The sequence below is a fragment of the Neoarius graeffei genome, chromosome 8 (assembly GCF_027579695.1).
Source record: "Neoarius graeffei isolate fNeoGra1 chromosome 8, fNeoGra1.pri, whole genome shotgun sequence".
NCBI lineage: Eukaryota > Metazoa > Chordata > Actinopteri > Siluriformes > Ariidae > Neoarius > Neoarius graeffei.
The window spans coordinates 14,216,007-14,235,068 of record NC_083576.1 but is presented as its reverse complement, the minus strand read 5'-3'; the positions used below and the strand labels follow the sequence as shown (position 1 = coordinate 14,235,068).

General features: G+C 46.0%; 1 protein-coding gene across 2 annotated transcripts in view; it reads right to left on the bottom strand.

Moving 5' to 3' along the window:
- The window catches only part of stx3b (syntaxin 3b), an 89,638-nt gene that overhangs the window by 18,143 nt on the left and 52,433 nt on the right, over positions 1–19,062 (bottom strand). For both annotated transcript variants that reach the window (XM_060927332.1, XM_060927331.1), the window contains exons 4-8: positions 12,903–12,977; positions 12,610–12,680; positions 12,380–12,488; positions 11,329–11,402; positions 603–737 (exon numbers count right to left, since the gene is read on the bottom strand). In XM_060927332.1, coding sequence (XP_060783315.1) covers positions 603–737; positions 11,329–11,402; positions 12,380–12,488; positions 12,610–12,680; positions 12,903–12,977 — 464 coding nt within the window. The remainder of the gene's footprint in view (positions 1–602; positions 738–11,328; positions 11,403–12,379; positions 12,489–12,609; positions 12,681–12,902; positions 12,978–19,062) is intronic.

The following is a 19,062-nucleotide window of genomic DNA, read 5'->3' as shown; positions in this document are numbered from 1 at the left end:
AAAACGGTGCGAGTTTTAGGGGCTAAGCAGGGCTGAAGCGAGCTGAGTCGTGCTGGTTTTTGGTAGTCGAAACGCGAGCCGTGTCGGGCTGAAGTGAGCTGAAGCGAGCTGAAGTGAGCTGAAAAAGGGTAGTGGAAAAGGGCCATATGTGTCAGCCCTGTGATGACCTGGCGACTTGTCCAGGGTGTACCCCGCCTTTCGCCCGTAGTCAGCTGGGATAGGCTCCAGCTTGCCTGCGACCCTGTAGAAGGATAAAGCGGCTAGAGATAATGAGATGAGATGAGACTTCGCGTTTGTACAGCTGCTGCTTCTCGTCACTTAAAAATGGCGATCTTTCGCGGTCTTGTTATTGTTGTTGGTTTTAACAACTCCGCCCCCCGCTGACGTAAGCGGTTCTTTCCTCTGGCCCAGCGGAGAGTTGGTGCTAGCCTGGAACCGGTTTTTCTGGCCCCAGAGCCAGTTCTTTGTCAGTGGAAACAGAAAACCCGGTTCCAAACTAAGCACTGGCCCCGAACCAGCCCTGGAACTGCTTTGGTGGAAAAGGGGCAAGAGTAATGTATGAAAAAGGAGTGCATGATGGAGCGATGAACGGAGGAATGTACCTGATTCTCCACGAGCATAGCGATGTCCACGAACATGTCGTGTAGTTCCTTGATGCTGCTCTCCAGCCTCACGATGTCTTTGTGACGAGATTCGATCTCGTTCAGTGCCTGCTTAGAGATTCCCGAGTCTATGATCTAAAACACACATACGGAGCAAAGATTTTAATCTGAAGGTCAGGCTCGTTTTTAATCCAGTTCTGAATTAAAGATGAAAAAAAATTTTTCAAGTGGAAGTATTTTAAATATCTTATGATTCTGATTATAAAACAAAATTATGTGCAAAAATATGATGCAATCGCAATCAAAACTAAATAAATTCGATTATGCTTAAGATATTTTCACTTGCCTCGAGGCTAACATATTTGTTAAATATTTTGAAACCATAGCATTGTTGAAATGTCAAATCTGATTGGTCAGAAGCTGGTTCTTTTTCTGTAACAGCAGCTCTAACCCTAGTTCTGGCTGTAATTCAAATTACAGGATTATCTTAATGCGCTTTCTCAAATACTTCATTTCTATAGTAACAGCTTATTCAAAATGGACGCTGTACATAATGCAAGCCTAATAATAAACACTGATGTTGTTAAAGGTGAAATGCATCACTGATATGCTGAAGATTTCAGTATGGTGATTTTTTTTTTAAAAAACATATCAGAATCACTTTTATTTCCAGGTTATGTGGGGACACACGAGGAATTTGACTCCTGTTTCACTTAGCTCTCATAGTACAAAACAGATAAAAAGCGTATACACAAAACAAACAGAAAAAAAATAGTGCAATAGGTGCATAGTGCAAAGTAATCCAAGTAAGTCAAGTATGGAATAGATAAATATAAAGTATACAGTGTGCACAGAATGACAGTATGACTGTGCAGATATTTTGCAAGTGATATTACTGATATATGAATCTGGATTTTAGCTGTTCATCACAGAGACAGCCTGAGGGAAAAAACTATTCTTGTGTCTGGTTGTTTTTGCATACAGTGATCTATATCGCCTCCCTGAGGGGAAAAAATTAAACAGATTGTGACCAGGGTGTGATGGGTCCGCAGAGATGTTACCTGCCCGTTTCCTGACTCTGGACAGGTACAGGTCTTGGATGGAGGGCAGGTTGACACCAGTAATTTTCTCTGCAGACCTTATTGTCCATTGCAGTCTGTTCTTCTCCTGCTTGGTGACCGATCCAAACCAAACAGTGATGGAAGAGCAAAGAACAGACTGAATGATGGCAGAGTAGAATTGTGTCAGCAGCTCCTTAGGCAGGTTGAGCTTCCCGAGCTGGCGCAGAAAATACAACCTCTGCTGGGCCTTTTTGATGATAGTGACTGTGTTGGTCTCCCACTTCAGGTCCCGGGAGATTGTGGAACCCAGAAACCTGAAGGTTTCAACAGCAGTCACAATGTTATTGGTGATGGGCAGCAGAGTGGGGGGGCTCCTCCTAAAGTCCACTGTCATCTCCACAGTTTTGAGCATGTTCAGTTCCAGATTGTTCTGACCGCACCACCAGACCAGCCGTTCAACCTCCCGTCTGTATGCAGGCTCGTCACCATCTCGGATGAGGCCGATGACCGTTGTATCGTCCGCAAATTTCAGGAGTTTAACAGACGGGTCTCTTGAGGTGCAGTCGTTGGTATAAAGGGAGAAGAGCAGTGGGGAGAGCACACACCCTTGGGGGGCGCCAGTGCTGATAGACCGAGTGCTGGATATGATGCTCCCCATCCTCACCTGCTGCTTCCTGTCAGTCAGGAAGTTTGTAATCCACTGACAGGTGGAGGAGGGCACAGTGAGCTGGGTGAGCTTGGTGTGGAGGATGTCTGGAATAATGGTGTTGAATGCCGAACTGAAGTCCACAAACAGGATCCTGGCATACGTCCCTGCAGTGTCAAGGTGTTGCAGGATGTAGTGTAGACCCATATTTATTGCATCATCTGCTGACCTGTTTGCCCGGTAGGCAAACTGCAGGGGGTCCAGCAGGGGGTCTGTGATGTCCTTCAGGTATGACAACACCAGTCTCTCAAAGGACTTCATGACTACAGATGTGAGGGCAACAGGCCTGTAGTCATTCAGTCCTGTGATATTTGTTTTCTTAGAAACCGGGATTATTGTGGAGCGTTTGAAGCATGAAGGGACTTCACACAGCTCCAGGGATCTATTAAAGATCTGGGTGAAGATGGGAGCCAGCTGGTCAGCACAGACCTTCAGACAAGAGAGTGACACACCATCTGGGCCAGGTGCCTTCCTGATCTTCTGTCTGTGTAAAAGCTGACAGACATCCTCTTCACAGATCTTGAGTGCTGGTGGGGGGTCAGAGGCGGGGGGTGGCAGAATGGCAGGGGGTGTAAATGGGTCTTTAATGACTGAAGGGGGAGAGGTGTGAATGTGTCGAATCTGCAGTAAAACACATTCAGCTCGTCAGCCAGTTGATGGTTCACTGCAGTGTTGGTGGATGGTCTCCTATAGTTAGTAATGTTCTGCAGGCTTCTCCACACTGACGTCGGATCGTTTGCTGAAAGGCTGTTTTTAATCTTATCAGCGTAGCTCCTCTTAGCTGCTTTCACCTCCATTGTCAGTGTTTTTCTGGTCTGATTACACAGAACTCTGTCTCCACTTTTGTAGGCCTCTTCTTTGTTCTGATGAAGTTGCCTGAGTTTTGCAGTGAACCAGGGTTTATTGTTGTATATGCGGAAGGTTTTGGTAGGCACGCACATATCCTCACAAAAACTGATGTAAGATGTCACAGAATCAGTTAGTTCATGCAGGTCTGAGGCTGCAGCCTCAAAAACACTCCAATCAGTGCAGTCAAAGCAGGCTTGTAGTTCCACTTTGGCCTCATCGGACCATCTCCTCACCGTCTTAGGCTACGTTTACATTAGACCGTATCTGTCTCGTTTTCTTCGCGGATGCACTGTCCGTTTACATTAAACCGCCTGAAACGCCGGGAAACGGGAATCCGCCAGCGTCCACGTATTCAATCCAGATCGTGTCCGGTCCAGTGCTGTGTAAACATTCAGAATACGTGGATACGCTGTGCTGAGCTCTAGCTGGTGTCTCATTGGACAACGTCACTGTGACATCCACCTTCCTGATTCGCTGGCGTTGGTCATGTGACGCGACTGCTGAAAAACGCCGCGGACTTCCGCCTTGTATCACCTTTCATTAAAGAGTATAAAAGTATGAAAATACTGCAAATGCTGATGCAAATACTGCCCATTGTGTAGTTATGATTGTCTTTAGGCTTGCCATCCTTCCACTTGCAAGTGGTAAGTGATATGCACTGGGATCACACACACAGCGGCTCAGTCCCGAAAACACTGCTAGTGTGCTTCACTCGCGCGCTCTGTGAGCTGCGCAGGGCCGGAGTGCGCACCCTCCAGAGGGCACTCGCTGTTCAGGGCGGAGTGATTTGGAGCGCAGGATGCCTGCGGAGCCGAGCGTATCCGTGTATTGGTATTGTTGTGTGCACGCAAATCGTGTATTGGTGTTGCTGTGTGCACGCTAATCGTTTTAAAAACGTTAATCTGATGATCCGCTGATAAGGTCTAATGTAAACATGGGCTTAACTACAGGCTTAGCAGATTTCAGCTTCTGCCTGTAGGTTGGGATAAGATGAACCATACAGTGATCAGATGGTCCCAAGGCTGCACGGGGGACAGAGTGGTACGAGTCCTTTAAAACAGTGTAACAATGGTCCAGAGTGTTAGAGTCCCTGGTGGGACACTTAGGCCAAGTTTACATTAGACCGTATCTGTCTCGTTTTCTTCGCGGATGCACTGTCCGTTTACATTAAAACGCCTGGAAACACCGGGAAACGGGAATCCGCCAGGGTCCACGTATTCAGTCTAGATCGTGTCTGGTCCGGTGCCGTGTAAACATTGAGAATACGCGGATACGCTGTGCTGAGCTCTAGCTGGCGTCGTCATTGGACAACGTCACTGTGACATCCACCTTCCTGATTCGCTGGCGTTGGTCATGTGACACGACTGCTGAAAAACGGCGCGGACTTCCGCCTTGTATCACCTTTCATTAAAGAGTATAAAAGTATGAAAATACTGCAAATACTGATGCAAATACTGCCCACTGTGTAGTTATGATTGCCTTTAGACTTGCCATCCTTCCACTTGCAAGTGGTAAGTGATGTGCGCTGGGATCACACACACAGCGGCTCAGTCCCAAATCACTGCTTGTGCACTTCACTCGCGCGCTCTGTGAGCTGCGCAGGGCCGGAGTGCGCACCCTCCAGAGGGCACTCGCTGTTCAGGGCGGAGTGATTTGGAGCGCAGGATGCCTGCGGAGCCGAGCGTATCCGTGTATTGGTGTTGCTGTGTGCACGCGAATTGTGTATTGGTGTTGCTGTGTGCACACTAATCGTTTTAAAAACGTTAATCTGATGATCCGCTGATACGGTCTAATGTAAACCCCACCTTAATGTGCTGTTTATATTTTGGCAGTTCATGGCTGAGGTTTGTTCTGTCCCCCAAAACAATGAGCCAAGAGTCCGGGTGTTTTTTCTCCACATTGTTTATCTGGTCAGCCAGGTGTTGTAACGCCTCATTAATACACGCCTGAGGGGGGATGTAAACTCCAACCAGAATAAACGAGGAAAACTCTCACGGAGCATAAAACGGTTTGCAGTTTATGAATAATGTCGCCAGATGAGGACTGCACGATTTGTTTAGAACCGTGACATCAATACACCAACCTTCGTTAATATAAAAGCAGATTCCGCCTCTCCTCGTTTTCCCCGTGAGCTCCGTTTCGTGGTCCACTCAGTGCAGGTGAAATCCAGGCAGGTGGAGAGAAGAGTCTGGGATGTGCTCACCGAGCCAGGTTTCGGTGAAGCACAAGGCAGCAGATCTGTTAAAATCCGTGTTGATTGTGTTGAGGAGCAGCAGTTCGTCCATCTTGTTGGCCAGAGAGTGGACGTTAGCCAGATGAATAGACGGGAGTGCAGTGCGAAACCCCCGCTGCCTCAGTCTGACGAGCACGCCGGCTTGCTTCCCCCGGTGTCTCCGGCGTCCTCGGCGTAATCCATAGAGAGCTGCTGCTCCTCCAACAAGTAGCTCTGGAAAACTTGCTGGATCGATGAAAACCGATGAAAAAAAACTTGACTGGTGGTTATTCCAACGTTTATAAGTTCTTCTCTGGAGTACGTGACCAGCGAAGGAGCACAAAAAACACAAATACACAAAAACATAGAAAGTACGAGAGAGTGAAGTACCGAGGCAACCATCCGCGGCGCCATTTATGGAAGGAGTCTCCAGCGTCAACACTTTGAAACAGTCAGAAGTTAAATATCGTGAGCTTTACATTACATGGACTCGCTCCGACATACTTAGAGGAACTGTTGTATGTATATTCCAACGCTCATGTTCTGAGGTCGAATGGGAAGAAGCTCCTGGCTGCTCCAAGGACCAACACCAAAAGTTACGGTGATGGAGCATTTTCATCAGCTGGACCAAGACTGTGGAATAAGCTTTCATTGTCCCTTCATAAAGCTGACTCATATGAAACCTTCAAGACTGGTCTAAAGATATTACTTTTTGAACGATATTATTAATTATGAACATTATGACTTTATTATATTTTTTTTATTATTATAACTTACGATTTGAATACTAGTCTTCATTTTAATTCGTTTTCATGATCATTTTTTAATACATGTAAACACTAATATACAAGTTTTTCTTGTTAGAATTTATTATTTGTCCATATCATTATTATTAGAGCATTGAGACTCTGAAATGCTTTGAAATCATTACGAGTACACTACATTAGGTATTTAGCAGACGCTCTTATCCAGAGCGACATACAACATACCCCGAGCAGCCTGGGGAGCACTTGGGGGTTAGGTGCCTTGCTCAAGGGCACTTCAGCCGTTCCTGCTGATCCAGGGAATTGAACCGGCGACCTTTTGGTCCCAAAGCTGCTTCTCTGACCTTTAGGCTATGGCTTCCCCATAATATCTAATTCCCACTGCTGCGATAACAGGGCTAATATTAAACTTTGTCATTACGAAACCATGGCCTAACGGTTAGAGAAACAGCTTTGGGACCAAAAGGTTGCTGGCTTGATTCCCTGGATCAGCAGGAATAGATAGTTTTCACATGACGTCACAGAGTCGGCGATTCCCTGGTGGCGGCCATCTTGGAGGGCAAGCTTACCGTACGGGTCACTGAGCACACATTGTAGCGCGCGAGTTACATTCATTTATATATTATTTACATTTATTTAAAGCTAGCAATGGTGCAAACTTGTTGTATTCACGGCTGTCGTAATAGGTCAGATGATGAAGTCAAGCGGAGCTTTTATGGAATTCCCACTGTACGGGAGCACGAAGGCGAGCAAACAAAGAAACTCAGCATACAAAGGAGAAATCTACGGCTTGCGAGAATCAACCGCAAGGATTATCAGCCTTCCAAACACAGCAAAGTCTGCTCCGATCATTTTATAAGTGGTAAGTTGTTTAAATAAACAATCAATTGTGCTTAAGTTTGTTTTTGGAAACCAAAACATCATGTGAACAATCTCTGGAGAATGCCTAACTGGAACCACTGAGTGTACGTTTACATTGTAATGTACACTTAATATCGCTCGCTTGTCACGTTTCTATTTGAAACTTGTCACTTCACTCACGCAAGGGTCATTTTTGAAAAACATTTTAGGTCTATTCTGTAGTCCTGAGCGGTGTGCAGGACTGCGCAAATGTGCGCAGCTTCCCGATTTAAACTGTTTTTTTCTCATCCTTATACTTCCTGTTTCATGGACTGTAACGGATTTGCTTATTTAGTAATTTTAATACAGAATTTACTTTGAAATTATAATCAGACACTCCAAACCCCCCCCCCCAAAAAAAATCGGATCTGCGTGATTCAGGCGGCATCCGCCAAAAGGCGCGCTGTGAATATATAAAGTTGTATATATCAGACAGCCTTTAAAGTTTGATGAAGTCAGTTTCAGGCTTTGGAGCAGGCTTTGGCAGTTTCAGGCTTTGGCAGCCCTGCATAGTCACTTGAAAATGCATCTTTGTCCACTTCATAGGGGTCAATTCCCCCAATCAAGGCCAGTTTGGCTGCATACCGTGAGATGTGTATCTATATACTTCTGTTTGCTTGAGTTTGCCGACATTGATCTTTATTTTAGAAAACTGACTATATAACTTCATAAATTCGTCCGAGATAATGTAGCCAATAGTGGCGATGGTCTGTTTTGTTTGCCCTCCAAGATGGCGGCTGGGGGGCGTTCCCCGGAATGCCGTGACGTCAGTGAAAACTATCTATAGACCCTTCCCACTGACGTCACCGGAAACCGGAAGTAAACAAACCCTGCGCCATATTGGAAGACCAACAAACTCGTGATTAGGGGGAAATAACGGCAGCGCGCGGAATTTAAACCCACGAGGCACTTGGTTCATCATAAACCTACAATGGTAAACTTTTGTGCTGTGTTAGGGTGTTCTAACAAAGCTGATGGAAAAGGTGAAAAGAAGTCTTTCTACAGAATACCAGCTGTGATTGAGACACAAGCAAACCAAGGAGCTTTCTGCCAGGAGACAGAGAATAAGTGCATTATTGAGTGTCTGTGAGCAAAGGAGAGCCTGAACGTTGCAACCTCCCTATTGGCTGTTTATTGGCTGTTTATAAAAATGTATCAATTGTTGCCCTTCATCGCGGACTCGAGAGACGAGACCTGACGAGTTAGTTCGTTGGTAGCAGAACAAAATGTCTGGACACAAATCGGGTTTTCAGAAAAGGAAAGAAAATAAACGCAGGGTCGAAAATACAAAAAAGGAGGCAGAAAAAGCAAAACGAGTTTTAAGGTAGGACAAATGGTTACTTTTCTGAGGCAGCCCGCCGTGGCTGCCTGCAGGCTTATTTATTATAGCCCATTTAGTTAAAATAGTTGATATAAAATGTTTATAGTTATAGTTATGTGATGGTTGTCCTCAGTGTTCGAACTATGCCGATATTTTCGGGGGTCCCTTTTTTTCCCTGGGGGGTGCTTGCGCTTGTCTCGGAGCGCGGATCTCCAAACATGAGAAGCCTATCTTACGCACATATCACGCGGACTCCACACCTCCACACACGCATCGCGTCTGAAGTCATAACTCATCAGGGGAAATCGTGTCCGCATTGGCATGTTCAAAAAACAACCTCGCGTCAACAATGATACCACACGCAAGAAAAAAAAAAAAAAAAAACAGTCAGGCTACTCAACAACCAACCTGGCAGCAGCAGTCGTCATATCGGTTTATTTTATCTTTGATGTAAACACAACACTTCGGATATGCAAATGCTTCCCGTTACACACGATTGCTATGTCAATAAACATCATTTTGCCAATATTTTAGAGACCCCCCCAACATTTCCCAAATCATGTTTTCAAGGGATCTCATGTCTGTTTTAGGGGATCTCGGATCCCCCGAGTACCCCCGTAGTTCGAACACTGGTTGTCCTGATTTAGACTGGTGTGTTTTTTTTTTTTTTTGGGGGGGTTGCGCGATGTTGCACCCGGGTCCAGATTAGGGCAGAACCGGTCCTGGCTACATTTCAGGTGTAGTTTGTTTTATGTATGTATGTACTTGCATAGATGTGTACTTGGTCTTCCAATATGGCGACTATTGAAATCTCGCGGCGCGGTGACGTCATCCTCTATAGCTGAAGCCCCTTTGGGCAAGGCACCCAACCCCCAACTGCTCCCCGGGCTGCTCTGCTGTACGTCGCTGTGGATAAGGGTGTCTGCTAAATGCCATTAATGTAATGTATAGAACTTGTTACAAAAACAATGTCTGAAAAGGTTTACAGACCTGCAGTGCATTATGGGAATTCCTCAGTGAGTATGAAAGCTTTAAAATAGCGACTATAAAAAGTTTTGTTAAAACAATTTCTGTGTTTTAATGTCCAGGGTAATTTATCGAGCGATGCTTCCGAGGTCTCTGTCCTCAGGTGCTTTTAATGCTCTCTCTGCACACTTGGTAAAGCTTTATTTTTACCTTTTTCCAGTCGCCATATTCCTGACCAATACCTGAAAGAGCTTAATAAGGAAGTTTGCAGCCCTATATGCCTCTCAGCCAGCTTTTTCCCCCTTTCTGACTCACAATAATATCTAAAGAGAAAACAAACCAAACCAACCAGGAAACAGACAGTATCAAATTTCACTCTGATTCAGAAATCAACTTATCAATCTGACTAAAAGGTGTGAAAAATCCTTAAAGGAGAACTGAAGTCATTTTTAAACTTGCTTTATTTCTTAATTAACGTGTTATTCAATTACGTTTTCGGTTTTATTAACCTCATATTGTGACTCGTATTGGCACATTATATTACACTTATCAGCCTTTTCGGTTTTTAGCCATGTTGAATGTAGTTCATATGGTCCACGGCAGGCGTCGCTTATCCGCACGATCTTCACCAGACTTGTGTGAGACTTCAAACGTGAAGTGTCGGCGCCGCCATTTTGAAAACTGTTTACCCAGCGGCCAGATCGCCGTATCATTCCACTTTAGATTAGTTTCAAGATTTGCCAGCTTCATCAGTGATGGAGATTATTCCATACGTCTTCGAACCATTGGTTAAATAAAAAAAATGCTTTCGGACACTAGTCCGCCGTGCTGGTGTTTACGTCATTACTGTCGCACAATTAAAACGTGCCGGATCAGGTGGCTGGTGGGTTTTCAAAATAATAAATACATGCGTGTATTTTTGTGATAAATCCATATTATACTGAGCGCATTTCCCACATTAATCAATACAAAGTACCTGCATCTTTCAGTTCTTTTTTAAAATCAAGGCTGAATGCTTTCTTCTTTGCCGCTGCCTTTTATTAAATCAAATTTGAGACTTTTAAATTTGATTTCTTTCAGCGCGACCGCAATGCATGATGGGATATATTGCTTTGGTTAGTGATCATCGGTTGTACACGACTTTTCGTGATGCATTGTGGGATACTTTGAGTGCACTATATAGGGTGTAAATAATCCTCACTAAGGTTTCGGACAGCACTACAAAATGGCGTCCGCACCATATAGTGGAGAGGCGAAGTGGCCAAGTGGTTAGAGCGCTTGACCGCTAAGCGAACGGTCCCCGGTTCGAGCCTCGCCTCGGACGGTGATCTGGGGCTCGCCTCCTGTGCACCCAGTAGCGAATGGGGACCTGGTGGAAACACTGGGGAAGTTAAAGGCGGTGAGGAAAGGAACTGGCCACCCTACCTCACCATGCCGACGGCCTAGACAGAGTGTGCTCTCTAACAGGCACTCCCCAACGTACGTACGAAAACGTATATGGGACTCTTTGACTTGACTGACTATATAGTGAGTAGGGAGCGATTTCAGACACAGGGAAAACTTCTGGCTTGATTGCATCAGCATTTGAAGGCGGGCACGTGCGTCTTTTGACAACGTTGGCAGATCTTGGTCACTTTGATTTCCGCTGTACGTTTTACTTCCGTCCTATGATGTCTCGCACAGGTCTCAGCGAATCTCGTTTACGGCCATTGCTTTGACATATGGACTGATGTATTACTGAGCATATTTCAAACACTCATAACTTGCTATAGCAGTGACAAAATAGCGATCAAAAATGCATTCCTGTATTTAATAAAATGAGAGAAATAGAATTTTGATAATAAAAAATTTGCCTTCAGTTCCCCTTTAACTCAGTTTCACTGCTAGCGTATCAAACACGCACATGGCAACATATACACACAAAAAAACAAAAACCACACAGTTTACCCCGGCGGTGAAGACCGCTGCATTGCCCCCCTCCAACATTTCCTCCAGCTCCTCATCAGTGGTGACTTTACCAGCTAAAGAGACAGGGAGAGACAGGACAGTGTTCCGTTTCAACTGATAAATGATATTAGCACCATACTTAATTATAAATAAATATGAATGGCATGGACTACTATTATAATGGTGATGTAAAACTAGGGAGGCTAGAAAAATAAATAAAATAGGTGCTGTCAGTTTGACACACTGAAACCACAAAATATGCGAGAGGAAGCAGTTTGAGGTCGTGTAGAAAGCAGTTATGGTTGAGTCATGGCGCTGAAACGGAAAGCTGAAATCACTCCGCGATCTCAACCATACTGCTTAAACACATTCAAAATTAAATTATTTAAATGGCTTCGTATTCTAATACATTGAAATAATCAAGCGCCTATCATTTTGCACAAGTGTATATTTATATCCATATGAGGACAATTTTAATTCTAAGACTAAATACAGATTGTAATTTTGCACTATTATGTACATTTTATATTGTTTTTAGGTGCTTGGTACATTATCAAACCCCTCAGTGTTTCAGAGTAGTTCAGATTCATTCATTCATCATCTCTAGCCGCTTTATCCTTCTACAGGGTCGCAGGCAAGCTGGAGCCTATCCCAGCTGACTACGGGCGAAAGGCGGGGTACACCCTGGACAAGTCGCCAGGTCATCACAGGGCTGCACATAGACACAGACAACCATTCACACTCACATTCACACCTACGGTCAATTTAGAGTCACCAGTTAACCTAACCTGCATGTCTTTGGACTGTGGGGGAAACCAGAGCACCCGGAGGAAACCCACGCGGACACGGGGAGAACATGCAAACTCCGCACAGAAAGGCTCTCGCCGGCCACGGGGCTCGAACCCGGACCTTCTTGCTGTGAGGCGACAGCGCTAACCACTACACCACCGTGCCGCCCCTTTGAATAGTGTTTGAGTTGGGAAATAAATTTGACAACTGTAGCTGTGTGGGCGTTTTAAAGTGTGTGTTTAAGTGTGGGTGTGTGTCTCACTGATCTCTAACTGTCTCTGGATGCGTCCTTTGCTCTTATCTCTGAAGTCCACCTGGGCTTCGTTGTATTTTGTCATTACGTCCACAAACTTCCTGGAGAGAACTGCATGCTGGGAGGAGAAAAAAAAAAAAAGAAAGATGATATTCAGTTGCGTGTGTGTATAATCTGTCTAATCTAATCACACACACACACACGAGTGCATGTTGCGTGGTGGAAGGACTTTCACCAACCTGTGATTTGCGTATTCTCATGTCAGCTGACACTCTTTCCCCTTCGCTTGTTTCAAACTCCCTCTCAATGGCTGAGGGCAAACACACACACACACACACACACACACACACACACAGTTTACTGACATTTGTACCAAGCTTAAGCAGCAGCTCGGTTTCAGCTGCCACATGGATACAAAGCTCTTGTTGTTCTGAATCTATATTGACACACAAAGTGATTTCATATATACATTTCACTTCTGACATTCATCCTGATAAGACACCTCCAGCATGCTGATGGAGCTCAGACTTACTCTTCAGCTTGTTGCGTGCATTGTTGGCCATTTTCTTAATGTCATTGGTAAGAGCCTCCAGGTCATCTTGTGTTTCTGAAACAAAATGAGATCAAATTAAAAGACGAAAACACATTGCAGGAGTCTGCGCAGGTGAGGGGGAGTGAAATACACTTAGCACTGGGCCAGGATGGACACGGTTATGTCCTGTTTTGCTCAAGATTCTTTCTGATTAGGCCCGAGTTACCAAGGTAACAGCTCCCTGTGACAGGGCACCCCCATTATTTAAAAAAAAAAACAAAAAAAAAACACACATTTGTTCATTTATTGATTTATTTCATACAAAACAAGCTACTCATATTTTCATCCACGAACACACTGGGGTGATGTGAATGTGATGTCCTGAATTAATACCACGTGTTGGAGCTAGCATAGATGATAGCTTGAGGGGGCAGGACACTGGGTGCCGTTGCAGTAGGCAGACATCATGATAGAAAAAGCATCCTATAGGTCATAATTAGTCAAAGTCTAAGAGTATGAAGCAAGTATGAAACTTTTTTTTTTTGTGCTCAGAACTACAAGATGTTAGATTACTGAGAACAGCACAGGACGAGCTGTTACAAGAAAACAATCAACAAAGGGTGGTGCCAAAAAAGTGCCATTACGTCACACATACAGTAGAGGAGCATTTTCTTCTTCCTCTTCCTTTTTTTTTTTATTCTTAACAATGACACATTGTGCTTTTACCCATTTTCTAGTTACATGCGGTAGGATGTCTGCGAAAGAAGTTAGTTCCTGTTATCACTTATTTTATTGCTACGATGAAGTTAAAGGGGAACTGAAGGAAAATTTTATCATCATCAAAATTCTATTTCTCATTTTATTAAATATAGTGTAAGACCAAAGCAGGTGGGTGGAGCACAGAAGCACGGCAGGCCAGAACTGAGTTCTCAAAAATTTTTATTTTCCGTGGTATATTTGGCTTTTCAGCTCATTCACACTCTCACACACATGCATTCTGGTCCAGAGAGAGCTCCCTTTCTCTGCTCCCTCACTCCTTTTATAGGGCGCGGTCACTGGGGAAGACACACAAACACAGGTTAATTCGCATCAGGTGCAGTGATTCTGCCACTTACCTTCCCTGACTCCGCCCTCCATTCACAGACCGACGCTTGACCACGCCCCCCCGCTGCCACATACCCCCACCGCCCGACTCAGGCCGGGGAGCCGTCCGGCCTGCAGCTGACTCCCCCCCTTGACAGGAGAGGAAATCCGCCACGACCATCTGCGCCCCCGGCCTGTGGACCACCTTGAACTTAAACGGCTGGAGTGCCAGATACCAACGGGTGATCCACGCGTTGGCATCCTTCATGCGGTGGAGCCACTGGAGGGGTGCGTGGTCCGAACAGAGGGTGAAAGGGCATCCCAGTAGGTAGTAGCGGAGAGCGAGGACCGCCCACTTGATGGCGAGGCACTTCTTTTCTATGGTACTGTACCGGTCCTCACGCACCGACAGCTTCCGGCTGATGTACAGCACTGGACGGTCCTCCCCCTCCCCCTCCTGGGACAGAACAGCCCCCAGCCCTCTGTCCGATGCGTCCGTCTGCAAAACAAAGGGGAGAGAAAAGTCAGGGGAGTGTAACAGTGGCCCCCCACACAGTGCAGCCTTTACCTCAGAGAAAGCCCGCTGGCATTGCTCCGTCCACTTGACCGGATCTGGTGCCCCCTTTTTAGTGAGATCAGTCAGCGGGCTGGTGACGTCCGAATAATTAGGTATAAACCTACGATAGTAGCCAGCGAACCCCAGGAACTGTCTCACCCCCTTTCTGGTCTTGGGCCTCGGGCAGGCTGCAATCGCTGCTGTCTTATTAATTTGGGGACGCACCTGCCCACTGCCCAAGTGGAAGCCCAGATACCGTACTTCCACCCGCCCAATCGCACACTTCTTCGGGTTGGCTGCGAGACCCGCTCGCCTCAGCGACCTAAGGACGGCCCTTAGGTGTCGTGGCTAGTCATTACTATAAATAATGATGTCGTCCAAGTATGCGGCCGTGTAGGTGGCGTGGGGGCGGAGGACCCTATCCATAAGCCCCAAACAGCCGAAAAGGAAGTGTGACGAACTGGTGTAAGCCAAACGGTGTGGAAAAGGCCGTTTTCTCTTAGGATAATGGAGTCAAGGGGATCTGCCAATATCCCTTTGTTTTTTAAGATTTTTTGGGGGGGGCTTTTTTCACCTTTTTTATTATTGGATAGGACAGTGTAGAGACAGGAAATGAGTGGGAAATTGAGAGACGGGGAGGGATCGGGAAATGACCTCGGGCCGGAATCGAACCCGGGTCCCCGGATTTATGGTATGGCGCCTTAGGCTGCTGGGCCATAGAAGGTTCACACTGCACGCTGCATGCTGCACGCTACACGCGTGTAAAGAAAAGTGGACAAACGTAGCATGACTTGCTCTGGGCCATAGAACGGCGTTCACGTTGCACGCTGCACACTTCACGCGTGAAGCGTGAAATGAACATGCATACTTTTTTCTAGGCGTGAAGACGGAAATTCCAGTCAATGCATGCGGTCACCGCCGCGCCAGCCAATCAGAACGGGTCTAGGGAGATAACGCTATGCTTTCAGGGGAAAACTTCAGAAAAAATATAATTGAATGGTATAATTGAAAAATAGTTCTTCATCGGGATTGTCAAGCAGATTATAGAATGTTCGGTGAAATTCACCACGGGTTTCTCTCAGAAGGAAGTGTTCTCGGCTCCAAATTCTGTTCCTTTTTCTCTTCCTCGGTCTCAGTAAAAGCAGAATGAGGCAATCGTCGTCATCCGAAGAGTCCATATTGTTGGTTACTCGGTCAAAGTAGAACAGACGCAACACGTGAACATCCAAGCATGAAGTTTAATGGCCCAGGGTCCGGTTCTTCACGTGAACGTGTAGCGTGCAGCATGCAGCGTGAACCTTCTATGGCCCAGCAGCCTTATCCACCTGAGCCACGACGCCCCCACCAAGAAACCTTTGTCAAATCCAGTGTCGAATAAAAACAAGCCGTGCCTAGTCGATCAAGCAACTCGTCAATATGAGGCATTGGGTACGCATCGAATTTAGACACCGCGTTGACTTTTCTATAGTCCACACAGAACCGGACCGACCCGTCAGCCTTGGGAACCAAGACCACTGGGCTGCTCCAGTCACTGTGGGACTCCTCGACGATGCACATTTCGAGCATGGCCTAGAGTTCTTCCTGAACCACCTTTTTTTTGTGTTCGGGCAGTCTGTAAGGGTGGCTGCGCACTACCATCCCCGGGGGCGTCTCAATGTGGTGTTCTATGAGGTGGGTGTGGCCGGGCAGGGGCGAGAATACATCAGAAAATTCTGTCTGCAACTGGGCGACCTCTGCGAGTTGGGTCGGGGAGAGGTGGTCTCCCCAATGCCTCGTCTTGCACCAGGCTTTGGTGGATTGAGGTCTGATTACAGCTGGAGTCCACCAAAGCCTGATACGTACCCCCTTGGATACTCACCGGTATGAGATACGCTCCGGCCCGATCGAGGGCGGTCCCTGGCGCGTCAGAGATCCGGACCACCGCACCCACCTCCATCGCTGAGCACTGATGCTGGAGGTGCCCCGGCTCCCCGCAGCGCCAGCATACCGGCCCAGGCTCTCCCTCTGCACCGGTGTTTTGGAGCTCACTCACCTGGGGGGGGGGGGGGGGGGACACAGACATGGAAGTAGGAAACAGAAGGGCACCGCAGGTGCAGTGGGCCGGCTGGGGTGGAGCCGGCCCCCGCCTCCACGGTGGGGGAATGGGGCGAGGACGAGAAACTGGGGGGGGGGGGGGGGGGGGAAGAGGAGACACGCTGTCCTGCCGTCAGAACAGCCACCATATGGTCCTCCACCAGCTCGATGGCCTGATCCAGCGACACCGGGCGATGGCACTGGACCCACTCCGCTGTTCCTTCCGAAAGTCGGGCGATGAATTGTTCCAGCGCCACCAGGTCGATGATTCCCTCGGTGTCGCGGTTGTCGGCCCTCAGCCACCGCCGGCAGGCGTCCCGGAGTTGCTGGCCAAATGCGAACAGCTGGCCGATCTCCTCCAGGCGCAGAAATCAAATTAAAAGTCTCAAATCAAATTTGAGACTTGTAATTTGATTTCTTTCAGCGTGACCGCAATGCATGATGGGATATATTGCTTTGGTTAGTGACCATCGTTGTACGCTACTTTTCGTGATGCACTGTGGGATACTTTGAGTGCACTATATAGGGTGTAAATAATCCTCACTAAGGTTTCGGACAGCACTACAAAATGGCATCCACACTATATAGTGCCCTATATAGTGAATTGGGAGCAATTTCGGACACAGGGGTCGTCAAAAGATGTGCGCGCTCTCTTTCGAATGCTGATGTAATCAAGCCGGAAGTTTTGTTTGTTTTGATGGCAATCAGGAAAGTTTGAAAAAAGTAGGCAGTAATAGTCATTTAAACTCGTTTTTGTGCAAGATTTCGTTTGGAAAACAGTTTTCAAAATGGCGGCACTGACACCTGGCTGACACATCACGATTCGAAGTCTCGCACAAGTCTCGTGAAGATCGCGCGGATAAGCGACGCCTGCCGTGGACGAAACGAACTAAATTCAACACGGCTAAAAACCGAATAGGCCGATAAGTATAATATTTAATTGCAATTAGTTGCCAGTACGAGTCGCGATAGAAGGTTACTAAAACCGAAAACGTAATTGAATAACACGTTAATTAAGAAATAAAGCAAGTTGAAAAATGACTTCGGTTCTCCTTTAATAAGAAGTTACTAAGGGGGGAGGGGAATGTTTTCCACCACACGAAAGTCTTTGTTGCAAAGCACTGACACTGGAGACTCCTTCCATAATTTTGAAATAAACGTGTCAAAAAAACGTCACCATATCAATTATTACTGTCCACATTTTTGTTCAGTAACAATGCAAACACTTGTCTGTGTTCGGCACGTAAAATTCAAAACAGTCACTACAGTAGAGTTAGTAACCTCAGTGGACACGGCAAACAATACATTTTTCATGAATATGACCTTTGATTTAAAATAAAATCTCATCAGATGAACATGAAAAGGAAAAGCCAATTTCACTGGAGGCACCTTTAATGGGAATGCACAAATCAACATGAGCTAACTTAGTACAGCCTGAGCGATAAATCGGTGTGCTGATATTATCGGCCAATATGAGCTAACTGCAGATAAACTGGTATCGGCGTTTGTAACGGATGATAAATGAGGACTAAAAAAAAAAAAGCAATGGAGAGACGGAAGATCCTTCAGCCATGTTGTCATTGTATAGTTTGTCAACCAGAGGGCACATGCAACTCCAATGTTGACAATACACACATACTGGAACCAGATATGACAATCAAACAAGTTTACTTTTAAACTGCACTAAGTCATGTCATCTCAGTTTGGGTGAGGACTCTTAAATAACCGCACATAACAAATGTTAGCAAAAATCTTGAACGGGTGTTTGCGGGGAGGAGGAAAAAAAAAGCAGACAATATATCATTATCGGATTTTTATAGTCTCAAATATCAAAGTTGTATTGATCTAGCCAGCTACCTGAAGTGCTATAAACTAAGCGTGGTTTCTTTGGGATCCATTTTCACAAACTGAGCAAATAAAACATTTGGCCACATTGTGTCCGAAATGTCACTTACTCGATATTAATTTCTTATTTATTTATAGAACTGTTGTGTAAAGCTAGCCGCACACTACGCCGATTTTCAGCGTACCGAGCCAACTGAAGTCGCGAGTCAGGCGTAAAGACTAGTTTTCGATGGTACCGACTCATCTCACAGCCGATTCGAAAAACTAATCGGGAGCCAGACTGATCGGCGAGAGTCGCTAGCAATAGCCAATCATATCTTTCGCATATAACACGTGATATTTCGTGATCATGTGACTTCTATCTTTTCGAAAAATGAATGGACTGACAATAATGTCAAACTGAACCGTTGATCAAGGGAGATCTGCGCCCCAACATGCGGTGTGCGCGCGCACTCGGCGCATGCTCAGTTGCGTGAATGTGTCATGCACCGAAAATAAGAGATTTACAAGCCAGGAACGCCTCATGATGCAATACGCAAGAAAAGAAAGAAGATTTACTGCCATTTTACTTTGTATTTGAGTAAAGTGAATAAATAAATGGTC